Here is a 13,334-nt window from a genome sequence, read left to right on the forward strand (position 1 = left end):
GAAAGGGACCGTATAAGAGGGCCGGTTTGAGTAAAATCTGGTTGAAGCCGTCATCGATAAGTCATTTGTCACAGACTGAAAACACTGACCTCAAAGACAATGATGAACGCCAGTCGGGCTGCCAGGACGTGCCAGAACTGCAGAGTGTAGGAGTAGGGCTCGGCAGAATCCGGAGGCTCCCTGTAGTCACGGTACCTGTTGGTGCACAACATCATCGTATAGTAGCACTGATGAGATCCAGCAACCGACAAAAAAGATGTATCAAATCTGACTAAAGTTCATAACTTCTGTACGCAAAACATGATTTTAGCTCTAGGTCGCCTCACCATTAAAATCTAGTACCTGGCTACAGGGAGATATTTACGGCATTCTCCTGTTTGAAATATTTATTTTTTGTGATTCATATTTTATGTGCATCTCAGCGAGGGTCCGTATGTTGGTTAATAGGGATCATTAATAGAGTGAAGGATGAACACACACAGAAAAGGTCATGCAATCCATCTAGGGCTGCACAAATGCTCGCAGCCAGATCCAGTTATAAAAATGAACACGCTTCCGTTTCCATTGGAGGGTTTCGTTCTTTTTTTTGCGTGTGTAGCAAATAGTTTATATCGAAACTAACCAAGACTGAGGCCACAGAAAGGTAACATTTTTGTTTAACAATTTAAGCTAAATGAAAACTAAAGGCTTTTGTTGCGGGGACCTTCAGCAATGCGCTACTGTACCTGCAGTACTTCACAGCTTCCCCAATAAACTCAGAGCCATTAGTCATGGGCTGCGATCGGTTCTCAAAGTCGGACACCCGGAACACTGAGAGGCTGGCGTTGACGTAACCCATCATACATCTGAGGATCACATGAGGAATCTTTTTATCCAGTGTTTTAAAAACAGGATTATCAATATCACAAATCTACGAACCAAAGTAAAGGAATGACTTGTCACTCACCCTTCCCCTGCTCGGCCCTGACCGGCACAAGGTCCATACTTGTAGGCGTAAACAAGGCGAGGGATGAAGTCTGAGGTAACGGCAATGACAAAGGCATTGGTGATGACGGACAGGATGCCGATGCCTTCCAGAATGCCATACCAGATCCCTGCCACAAACACACACCAAATTCATATAAAACAGGAAAAAGATCTCTGGTGGGGAAGACCCTCTTACCCTCCTTCTGGGGCAAAATAAAAAATAATTCATTTACCTATGTCTTTGGCTTGTGAAGGCAGAGGTCGCCGCCACTGTGTGACAAACTTGTAGGCGTCTAAACGGATCTCAATGACGTTGTTGAGCAGCGCTAAGAGAGGGGCCAGGGGGAACGCTGCCACGAAGATGGTGGTGAAGCCGAACTGTAAAACTGAAACACAGATTGAGCACAAGAGCCTTTGAATAACCCCCCCCACCCCCACAGGCATTTACCATGAGAAATATGTCAGACAACAGTTGCATAGTTATACATTCGGCAGGTACGGTGCGACATTAGCATTCATTACTCCGGAGGCGGAGTTTTGTTTTCTCCCATGTGTGTGTGTGTGTGTAAATCAACGACGCATGGATAGATTTTCACCAAATATTTGAAACTGTGGTAGTGGCAGCATACAGAGCATTTCCGTTTGGTAGCGCATCTGTCATATGTACTGAAGGTTTTGAGTGCGAAGCAACCCTGTGTCATCTTCCCTTCTTTTTTTTCCCCTCACAAATCGCATCGTGAACAAAACTATAGTAAAATTGATGAAGACCAATTAATTATGCAATTATCAGTCATTTAACCCAGCCATCATCCAAATTTACACCCATTTATCCCTGTTTAAATTGCATATTAAAACAAAATTGGATTGCCAATTCTTATGGTGCTACGTGCCAATCGGGCCTATTTGGGGGGAAGTGGGAGTCCAGGGCCGTTTCTTAGTTCTCCAACCCTGCTTGGGAGGGTATCTCCAGATGTTTAACTTTTGGAGTCAAAGATCAAAGGTCAACAAAAATATATGGCCAGAAAAACACTTTTTCTAAGATATCTTCATAAATAATCGAGAGACAATCTAAAGGTTATATTAAACAGAAAAGTATGTTCTATCGTATGATGTCGTACGATAAGTGAAATCAGGAAGCAGTCACATTGAATTCAGAAAATGATGTCATGCATAGTTCAAAGATTACATTTTTTCAAGGTATCTCTGCATCCTATAGGACATGACTTAAACCTTGTATAGATAAAAAAAAAAAAAAGAAAACAACTCTTGATCCTATCGTAGGAATGATGTCATCGTCACATCATAAAGTACAGTAATGCCTTATCTTTTGCAACCAACACGATTAGAGACACAATCTACAGCTTATTTACATTAACTAATCATTCCTCATCATATGGTTTGAATGAAGTCATGGTGATGTCACTGTGAAATACCATTATTACAATACAAAAAATGATAGTATTGCCTGATTGGGATATATACCATCACTTAAGATAAGATACTCCTTTATTCGTCCAACAACTGGGAGATTTGTGTAATTACTTTCCTTGAATAAGATGAAATATCATGAATAAATATATATAGAAATATTAATAGACAGTGGCGAGCAGACGGAAAAAGCTCTCTGCCGAAATTCAATCCCCTGTAAACCACTGTCACAATTACATAACACAGACCGCAGCTGCTGGGCTACCAAATGAAAAATTGTGTTGTAGAAGATAAAAAGGTGGAGTGTGTTCGGGATAACCATAAAAAACATAAACCTGATATTAAAGGTTGTTAATATTGGCAAAAAAATTTAAATAATCAGTGCTTAATGTAAATAAATTGTATTTTGCTTGAGGTGCTACGTACTCATCTCCAAGTATTCGTCAAAGAGTCCGTAGGCATTCATTGGCTGCAGGTTGTAATCCCTCTCCCACTGAGGGAAGCTGGCCTTGGCGTGCTGTCCATGCTCTCGCCTCAGCCTCCGCCGCGTCCACCAGTTCTGGATCAGCCTAGAAAATACAACAGCACAGAAAATACACAGCAGGAAATGGCGGAAACAATTGACTCCAACCATTGGATGCGAACTCTTCTGTCGTCATTCTGCGAACAAGAAGGCAGCAGACCGGATGCCACATCCGACTGTAGGTATTTTACAACGTCATTATTGTGGTGAAGATTGAAATGCAAAACCTTGGCACTCACGGGTAGCCGAGCTCCATAAAGTTATTCCAGGTCTGTTTTAGCACCATGATGATCCCCATCTGCAGGCAGAGGTCAATGAGACAGCCGCTGGGGTGGCACTGCACGGACAAGGAGAGAGAGAGAGAGACAGAGAGAGAGAGAAGGAGGTCAACTCAAACTGTAGTCCTTGCTAATAATGGGATTTTTAAAATGTAGGTAAAAAATGTAGGCACTCTGCATTACTGTAGAAAGTCTTGTCAGGTTTTGTAAGCGTTACTCGCGGGAAAACACAGAAATCGTTTTCAGTTTATGGGAATACTAGAAACAACACAGACCTAGATTATGCATGGGATTTAAGGGTGTCCAAAAGCTACAGCAGCACTGGTCCATATTAGATGACAGTGATAAGTTGTATGTATTTACCTTTACCATAGCAGAGTAGAGCAACTTGCCACAATGCAGGCCCGCTTGTATTTATAATATTTGTGTCTTGACTGGCCATAGTCAATCGCTAAAGTTTTTTGGACAAACTGTTAGATTGGAATCAGGGTTGTCACAATATACTGGCATTGACAGTCATCGTGATCTTGTTTGAAATAAAAATTGGCATAATATGACAGCAATGTTATTCTTAAATCATTTCCATTTCTCATTTTTTCTCAATAAGTCTGTCATGATTCCGTGTTTTGATTTACTGATTTATTTTGAATTAGTTTTGCACTTCCTGTTTCCCGGTCTTTTGTCGGTTCCTCTTTACTTTGCCTGTGTCTCCTGCCCCTGTGTCATGACTCCGTGTTTTGGTTTCCTGTTTTATTCTGAAGTTGATTCCCTTCCTTTCCTGTGTCTTGTTTCTGGTGTCTTGTTTTTCCTGTGTTTCCTGCTCATCTGGTGTGCGCTCGCAACTCTGCCTGGACGCTCGCTCGAGGTGGCACAGCCTGTTTAAAAATGCTGGGGGGGGGGGCTGCTTCAAGCCTGGATGTAAACGGCAAATCAGAATTGCTCCCTAGACCCAGTCTATGATTGGCTGGTTTTTCGAGGGATTTTCAACCATAGACCATGGGCGCCTTTAATAAGAAACAAACGCAAAAATCTCTACTCACCTGGGGCTGTGGTGGAATGTTTGTGGTGTTATTTTCCATCATTCTGTATTTTTGTATCTTAAAATCCCTCTTTCTCATAAAAATCCCTCTTTCTCTCGCAAAATACGTCCATGGTTTACATCCAGGCTTGAAGCAGCCCCCCAGTCTGTGATTGGCTGTTTTTTTTGGTGCATTTTTAATGAGGCTGTGCCACCTCGAGCGAGCGTCCAGGCAGAGTTGCGAGCGCACACTAGATGTCGAGAGCACAGAGATACTGTGTGCAAGTGTGCGGGTGCTTGTGAGCACACTGATCAAAGATTGAGCGAGCGTGTAGGCAGAGTTGAGCGTGCACAGGACAATTTTTTCTTTGGTCAGATTAATATCTACTGCTTCAGAGTCTCAAAGAAGAGTCTGACTGCGCGCTCACCAATGTGACATTGTGCCATATTTTTACACCCCTGCATTTGGGTCCTGCTTCCTGCAAAACGTGAAAGAACGACCCAACCCCAAAGATGACCCCGCAGAGAGTGGCATTTCGTTTTTTTGACGCGGCACGACAAGTCCAGGGACTTTTGGATTATCTAGAGCGGACTGAAAGTATTGAAGAGAAAGACACCGTAAGGACTTTGATGCAGCGTTTGGTCCGGTCAAAACAGTGCCTTGTGGAGTGGTACCCTCAATTAAGGAGTTTTGAGACCTCTGTCGCTGGTAGCCTCCAGTCGACCTCCACATCAGCTAGCCTCTGGGTTACTAGTGTGCAGCTGGTCTCCACGTCGGCAGGCCTGCGGATTGCTTGCCTCCAGCCGTCCTCCACACCTCCAGTCGGTGGGCCGATCGTCACGTTCCCCGTCGGTGGTCCGGCCGATGCCTGTTCCTCGTCGCTAGTTGGTGGGCCGATCGACACATCACTCGTCGGTGGTCTGGCTGAACCCTCCTCGTCGCCAGTCGGTAGGCCGATCGACATGTTCCTTGTCGGTGGTCCGGCCAAACCCTCCTCGTCTCCAGTCGGTGGGCCAAATGACACGTTCCTCGTCGGTGGTCCAGCCGATCCCCCCTCCTCGTCTCCAGTCGGTGGGCCAAACGACACGTTCCTCGTCGGTGGTCCAGCCGATCCCCCCTCCTCGTCTCCAGTCGGTGGACCGATTGACACGGTCCTCATCGGTGGTCTGGCCGAACTCTGCTCCTCGTCGCCAGTCGGTAGGCCGATCGACATGTTCCTCGTCGGTGGTCCGGCCAAACCCTCCTCGTCTCCAGTCGGTGGGCCAAACGTCACGTTCCTCGTCGGTGGTCGAGCTGATCCCCCCTCCTCATCTCCAGTTGGTGGACCGATTGACACGGTCCACCGTCGGTGGTCTGGCCGAACTCTGCTCCTCGTCGCCAGTTGGTGGACCGATCGACACGTTCCTCGTCGGTGATCTGGCCGAACCCTCCTCATCTCCAGTCAGTGGGCCATTCAACACGTTCCTTGTTGGTGGTCCAGCCGATCCCCCCTCCTCGTCTCCAGTCGGTTGGCCGATCGACACGTCACTCGTCGGTGGTCCGGCTGAAGCCTGTTCCTCGTCGCCAGTCAGTGGGCCAATCAACACGTTCCTCGCCGGTGGTCTGGCCGATGCCTGCTCCTCGTCGCCGATCGACGTGTCCCTCGTGGGTGTTTCCCCAGAACTGTTACGCCTGCCTGCAAGGCCTCCGGGCCTCCCCCCAGAACTGTTATGCCTGCCCGCAAGGCCTCCGGGCCTTCCCCCAGAACTGTCATGCCTGCCTGCAAGGCCTCCGGGCCTTCCCTTAGACCTGTTATGCCTGCCTGCAAGGCCTCTGGGCCTCTCTCCAGAACTGCCTTGCTTGCCTGCCCGGCCTCCGGGCCGTCCCCCAGAGCTGTTATGCCTGCCTGCCCGGCCTCCGGGCCTTCCCCCAGACCTGTTATGCCTGCCTGCCTGGCCTCCGGGCCTTCCCCCAGACCTGTTATGCCTGCCTGCAAGGCCTCCGGGCCTTCCTCATGAACTGCCTTGCTTGCCTGCCCGGCCTCCGGTCCTTCCCCTAGAACAGCTATGCCTGCTGAACCCCCCAGCAAGACCCCTGTTCGGTTACCCAGTGACATTTTTTTAGGGGGACACTGTCATGATTCCGTGTTTTGACTTCCTGTTTTATTTTGAATTAGTTTTGCACTTCTTGTTTCCCGGTCTTTTGTCGGTTCCTCTTTACTTTGCCCGTGTCTCCTGCCCCTGTGTCTTGGTTTCCTGTTTTATTCTGAAGTCCCTTCCCGAGTGTTGATTCACTTACTTTCCTGTATCTTGTTTCTGGTGTTTTGTTTTTCCTGTGTCTCCTGTGATTGTCTGCACATGTTCCTAACATGTCTCACCTGTGTTCTATTTGCCCCGCCCTCCTTGTGTGTATTTAGTCTCTGTGCTTCCCTTTGTCTGTGTCGGGTCGTCTGTTGTTTTTCCCCCAGTCTGTGACAGTGTGTACTCTTTTTATGAAGTCAGATTTCCACAGTTGACATCAAACAGTGCAAATATGTTTCATTTCCAAGTTTGTTGATTGCTTATATATTAACTCCAAAACAATATACTATAGTGATTAGAATAAAGTACACATTGAATACAGCTGGTCTTAAAATGATACTGGGTCACAATGTTTTACATTTTTTGTCTGGCTGAGAGCAGCTCTCCCATCCATTTCCTTTGTGCACTGCATTGTGGGACAACAGACAAGTGTTTTTTCATATGCTACTGACTGAGCATGAAAACACACTACTGTACATACACAAAGCCCGATGAGAATTAGTATAGAAACATTAGCGTGCTAATAAGTGGTTGTTTGTCATTTGCATTTTTAAAAGCTGTTCATAGTATTTATTCATTATTTCATATTTCTGTCTGGACCGGCTCCAGCGCTACATCCCCGAAAGTGTCTGTGAGTTTGAGTTTGAGTTGAGTTTGCGATCAAGCCACGCCATTGGCTGGCCAGTCGAGTTTTAGGGGGTTTCCCCATTGGCAGTTGCTCTTTCACAATGAATTGGCACTAACATTTAGTTTTTATCAACCCCCCTTTTTTGCGACTTAAAAAAAATGAAATGACCAAATGAACCTTGAGACCTTAAGGGAGCGAGAGGCACACACCTCTCTCTGCGTCTACTCTGTTCAGCTTAGAATTAGTATGCAGTATGAGTGTGGGACACACTGTTTGTAGGGCTCAATAAACATCAGTCTGCTGGCAAGTGATTGTTTGTCGTTTGCATCTAATTATGCTCCATAGGATTTTGTAGTGCATCATTTCGAACAGAACTGTTTTACAATCTTGACGGTTTTACAAGGTTTTTCTTTGTTCAGTTTCCTGTGATGATTGGGTTTTTTGATTTGATGCTTTTTGCCTATGAGGAACCTTGTCTCCGTTCTTAAGCCAGGGTGTTGGCATTTCATTTATGAGACAGACCTGTAATGTTCAGCATAGACGTGGCTTAGATGGCCACAGACCTACTGTATACTGCAACACAAATTTATATTCAGAGTGTTTTTTTGTTAACGGGAACACCTTTCAGACATATGCCTGGAGCTTTGAGCAGCTTTGCGAATGCCCATTCAAGGCACCAAGCCCTCCGGGAACAGTCATGACTCTGCATAAAACGCTGACATGTCACATTACAGAGATTTTTGTATTTCCATTTCTGCAGCCAGGGAAACAAGTGGGAGCACATTAGCTCAGCACCTAAGAGCACCAGCCCAGGCCCTTTGTCCCCTTACACCACTCCGGTTTGTGTTTTTTCCCATAAGCACTACCGGCAGCAACACTTACTGCTGATGGCATTTGAATGCCTGATGGTTGGGCATACAGTATTGGCCTAATGTCTAATTCAGAAACGCTCGGATCCATAATGCTTTGCTATTATTTGCCCCACAGGAACCCATTACTCACTTCTTCCAGTTTCCAGCGATTGATGAGGCGTAGATATGCACCAGGTCGGCCTGTAAACCTGTCAACCAAGGGGGAAAAAAAAAATTGTTAGAATAAAGTCTGTTTTTCCAATGTCAGGTGACAATTGGACTATCAATCAAAAAGTTTTATTGTGAAACCAAAAGCGTCACAAGCTCAACAGAACAGACTTGATGCTTAAAGTTGTAAACGCCTCGGACTTGGATTCCATAAAACATCTATTCTAGATTTTATAACCTCCATATTGAGATATTAGAATCTTTGAGTTGAGATTGAGTTTGGTCAAGTTTTTTCGGCTCACTTGACCGTATGAGCCGAACACCAAGGGGCCTAACGTAATCTCTAAGCAGTAAGCGTTTTAAATATTTAATCTTTCTCCTCAAAGAATACCCCGAGAAATTCTGTGAAGAGTAAATATTTAAAACCCTAAGTTTCTGTCTACTGTCTTTTTGTCTATTTAGAAATATAGTGTAAGCCTATATTCTCACTCAGGACAACTTACCAAAATGCTGCAGAGACTACAGGTCACCCCTGTAGTAAGCCTAAGAGGGAGGCTAAACCAAATGTATTCATCCTCTCAAACAACTTCCCTGGATACTGTTAAATATTATTTCTAAGTATGAATTGTGTTTTCATCACCTGTCATTTAGTTCATCTTCATCTTTTTACTGAGCACAGTGTATTACATTTCAATGAAATTATAGTAATCTCATGATGTTACGAGAAAACTAAAATGTACAACACTATTATTCGACTTCTGCAGGGGCTTGTACAGTACTTTCTCACCTCCCCAAAAAGAAGGCGATGTAGAAAGTTGAACTGTTGAGGTTGACGAACTGAAAAAGGAACATCTTGAGAGTAAAGCTGTTCTCCCACTCTGACTCCGTCCTTGGCTGCTCTGTGGAGGTTCAGAGCGGTGAGATAGATGGATAAAATGACATGAAAATATGGAGATATAGAGATAAGTACATCACAATTCTGTCACTAGTTCACACATCCAATGGGACAAACTGCCATTTATACTAATGAGATTACTGCAGCTGTATGGAGAAAAAAGAAGCCATCTGACCTCAATTCTGTATGCTGAATACTGAGCCAACAGCAATTTAATGTACTTACAGTAGTACTTCAGTCTGCATAAAAAAAACACCCTTTCAGCTTCAAGAATACCAGGTCTGCTGGTGCAGTACACTTACCTAAATTAGTCAGAAGAAGAGCAACTTTTTCATAGAGCTAGGAAAAAAGAAATACATGGTTGGATGCTATTAATGAGTGACGACTTGAAATGGACTATACATCTGTTGTAACTTAACAGCCAAGTCACGTGTGGTTTGTACTTTTGAATATTTGTATCTTACTGGTGATGTGTTATGATTATCCTTGCCCGGAATCCAATGGTATATTGCTCCTGTTCTCTCTGCACCGCTGCTGTTGGTGGACGGCACAAACTCACCACGTTGAGGAGCATGATGATGCAGAAGTTGATGCAGACTGCCGTGCCCGTGGTCGCCACCTGAGAGTTGTTCCTGATGAGAGCCCAGCCGAAGGCGGCAAAGGTGCTGACGGTGATCACGCGGTAAATGACAATGCCAAACACAGCGGCAATCACCACCAGTATCTGTGACATCAGGGTGTTACGGGAAAGGTATCACAACAACATATGTCAAATATCAAATTTACATTGAGAGATCAAAATGTATTTTTCACGAGTGAACAAGCTAAGACAGAAGCATAAATGTGACAAAGATCCAATTATGATGCACAAATTGGTACAATTTTATAAAATAATTTCAAATTTAAAGCCCCAGTGTGTAATTTTTGTACTTTTCTGGTGCATCTGGCGGTAAAGTTGTAAACAGCAACCAACTAAACAGCACCGCTAATTCCATTTCGGTTTGCTTCGGGTGATTATACATGTATGAACACATATCTATGGACAATATATTCAATTTCTGTGAAATAGTTCTTCTAAATATTACACACTGTAGCTTTAAGATGTCCATGTTGACCAAAACAAAATCTAAAATCTAAATATAACTAATACATACAATGTTTTGGCATTTCAGTTTCAACCCCTTGAACAGTTCAGATCTAAGGAAGATTAGATATTTACTCTTCACCATTTAGCCAAATTGCAGGAATTTGGGATTTCTCTGCATTTAACACCAACATAGGTTAAGTGGGACTGAATAAATCAGGAATTCAAGGATTTATTCTATTGAAGGGGATGAGTAATGGATAACTGTACCAACTGCATAAAAATGGAATGTAGAATTTGATAAATCATCACAAATATTTACATATATACATATATTTACATGAGAACAACTGTGGTCCTAGAATGGAATCCTGGGGCCCACCCTTCCTAGTGGTTAACGCTTTAGGAAATAGGTTTGCTTGGACAGAATTAGCTCAAACTTGACTATTTATATTTAAACTCGCCATTAAAATAAGTAAGGCTGTAAGACAGAGTTGACGTTTACACTATTTACTCCTGAAACTCACCATGAAGAAGATCCCGGATGCTGAGACGACAAGGCGACTGTATTTGTCGGTGAAGGCTTGGTGAGGCTCAGGCTTCCCAGATATGGGGTTCATCCTCTCCTTCTTGGAGTATTTGGCCTCAAACTGAGGGCGTATTTCATCCTGAGAGAAAGAGGACAAGGCAAGTGAGCAAATTCAGTGTATGGGACAAAGTGGAAGAAATGATGTACTTGTGGCCAAAAGCAGAATTAAACCCTAGTATAGGTGTGGAATATTCTAAACATATCTAGTTACCTTCTCATTAACTTCATTATAGTGGCATAGACTTTAGAAAATTCCTTGTTCATAAATTAATTTCACATATTTTCACTATTTTAGATTATTACTGGAATCTTAGGGGATTCAGGTCTGCTGTCCCGTACAAAGTGGACTGAGCCTCTGAGTCGCGTTCACACCCACAAACAGCAGCGTTTCACATTGACCAGTGAGATTGACAGACGAGAGCTGGAGGTTGATTTGTTACAGAGGCAACAAAATTGTAAACTCACCAAAATTTCTGACAACCACATTATAATGACAACTGTGTAGGGAGTGTGAGTTTATGAGCCTTCATTGTAAAAGTGTTGAAATTGTACATTTTCAGTGCAAGGTACAACCATCCCAATTTCTTTTCTCAATATATGCCTGTTGAGGTCAAAGAAAAGACAAAAACCTCTGGATAGAGATATAAATAAAAAATTTAAAATGACCACATGGAGTAAGTGATTCACCTCCTCTTCCTCCCAGTCGATGAGGTCCCAGTCGTAAGCGAGGACGGCTCTGCGTCTTTTCCAGAACTCCAGGAAGACCGTGGCTGAAACACATCAATTAAAAAACGCATCAAGCGTTTGCTGTGGCTATTTGTGTCATTACTGAACCGTCCTCCTTACCACAGTACAACTCACACCTCAAAGGTTAAATACGATGTACTTTAAATTTCTGGTAAGACCTTCAGAGTAAACCTTTGAGTTGGTGTATTGTCTTGGAACAGCAGGAGAACAATTCACAACAATTCGGCCTGAGGGTTTGTCAGAACTGGTTTGTTGAAAAAAGTGGCCTGCCACTGCTGGAAATAGAGTTGATGTGAATGACGGAAAAGGTCGCTGGACATGAAAATGAAAACAATGACAGACACAATATTCCATCGCTGTGACGGATTTCCGTCAGGTGGATTCCACAGAGGCCCTGTATGAGATCAGTGTCGATGTGAAGGGAGAGGAGGGTGGGACACCATGAGTCCAAGAGCCGTATGAAGTAGTGAAGCAGTTGTAGAACATGGGCCGTCTGAAAGATAAATACACTCAATGCAAATATTGATTTAGCCAAAGAATGAGTACACGTTTTCTTTGCTAACTCTGAGTGTATCAATGTTTCCAACTTTGGATGAGAGAAGCGGGATTAACTATCCCTTTGGTCTCTAAAAGAAAAAAACATGAATTGTGAATTTCAGGATCAGCAATCAGGTAAACTTGTCTTCTCTACTCTCTAAGTCGGACGTTTGGTCAATAGGAGAACCATAACTCAATGTCTTGCTGACTTAGTCAGTTCATCTCTTGGTCTGTCTGTGTCTTGCTTCGTTCATTTAAGCGAAATGGATGTCAACACTTTCCTGCAGCCACCTGTTTGGGCACGATGGCGCTCCTCATATGCAAGACAGTGTTTATCTCGTCTCAGTCAAGTACTGCTAGATGGATTTACATTGACTATTGGTTAAATGTTGAATCTGAAATGTTGATTAGCTGGACATACAGGGCAACATGAATGCATGTCTCTCAGTGAATAATAACCATCAAGTATTCAGTTGAGCTGCAGTATAAATATGTTCTATTTTATATTTTTAAATATTTAAAAGGAAATAATGGGGAGCCAGTCTGAATGGTACGACAGAGTGTTAGGGCCACATCGACAGAAAAAAAAGACTTAATAAAGATAAATAAAGTCGTAAATTTATAAGAATGAATTCATAATATTACGAGAATAAAGTCGTAATATCATGAGAATGAAGTCGTAATTTTACGGGAATCAATTTCAGCACCACATTTTCATCAGTATCAGGACTTTGAAAAGGCTCACGCCTGTTTCCTTGTTTGCTGTTTATTTCCGTAACATAATATTATAATGCTGGATTAACTGCCAGTAATAATTACCGGCGGCAGAGTCAAAGTTCAGTGTTATTTTGAATTATCTTCTACATTTTATGTTTTCTACAATGTCTTAGTAATATAAATGTCGACATTTGCTTATGTTAAGATTCTATAGATAATATTCTCTTCACTTTGTTCATTTTGTTTCTTTATATTTTATTCTGCTAAGGTCTATTATTCTTAAACCGACAGATTGTTTTAAAGGAGGGAGGATTGGGGGGGGGGATTGGACTGTGTGGCGATGTTAAATGTAATTTTTTCTTATGGCCCAAGGAGGTCAGGGCGGGCCACATTGACATTGGTAGATATAGGTCAATATCAAAGGTCATCGCAGAGAGCTTTAAATTTCCCATTGGCCGACCATCAAAAGCAAAAAGAGTCAGTATCAGTGTTGCACCTCAATCATTTAACGAGTAGTTTAAGGGACAGGAACTAATATCCCCACAAAAGGGGAAGTCAAGCCCCTCACATCTGTCCTCATTCCATGGGATTGGCTCACTTCTGACTGATTAGTGATAACATCTGG

At 43.3% G+C, this 13,334-nt stretch overlaps 1 protein-coding gene across 4 annotated transcripts in view; it reads right to left on the minus strand.

Moving 5' to 3' along the window:
• Positions 1-13,334, minus strand: part of LOC118317943 (anoctamin-4) — a 50,932-nt gene that overhangs the window by 5,098 nt on the left and 32,500 nt on the right. For all 4 annotated transcript variants that reach the window (XM_035647131.2, XM_035647125.2, XM_035647148.2 and 1 more), the window contains 12 exons: positions 11,396-11,478; positions 10,647-10,787; positions 9,595-9,759; positions 9,338-9,374; positions 8,928-9,039; positions 8,124-8,181; positions 3,157-3,254; positions 2,821-2,963; positions 1,200-1,352; positions 947-1,094; positions 726-845; positions 90-195 (listed from right to left, as the gene is read on the minus strand). In XM_035647131.2, coding sequence (XP_035503024.1) covers positions 90-195; positions 726-845; positions 947-1,094; positions 1,200-1,352; positions 2,821-2,963; positions 3,157-3,254; positions 8,124-8,181; positions 8,928-9,039; positions 9,338-9,374; positions 9,595-9,759; positions 10,647-10,787; positions 11,396-11,478 — 1,364 coding nt within the window. The remainder of the gene's footprint in view (positions 1-89; positions 196-725; positions 846-946; positions 1,095-1,199; positions 1,353-2,820; positions 2,964-3,156; positions 3,255-8,123; positions 8,182-8,927; positions 9,040-9,337; positions 9,375-9,594; positions 9,760-10,646; positions 10,788-11,395; positions 11,479-13,334) is intronic.

This window comes from Scophthalmus maximus, chromosome 12 (assembly GCF_022379125.1).
Source record: "Scophthalmus maximus strain ysfricsl-2021 chromosome 12, ASM2237912v1, whole genome shotgun sequence".
NCBI classification, from domain to species: Eukaryota; Metazoa; Chordata; class Actinopteri; order Pleuronectiformes; family Scophthalmidae; genus Scophthalmus; species Scophthalmus maximus.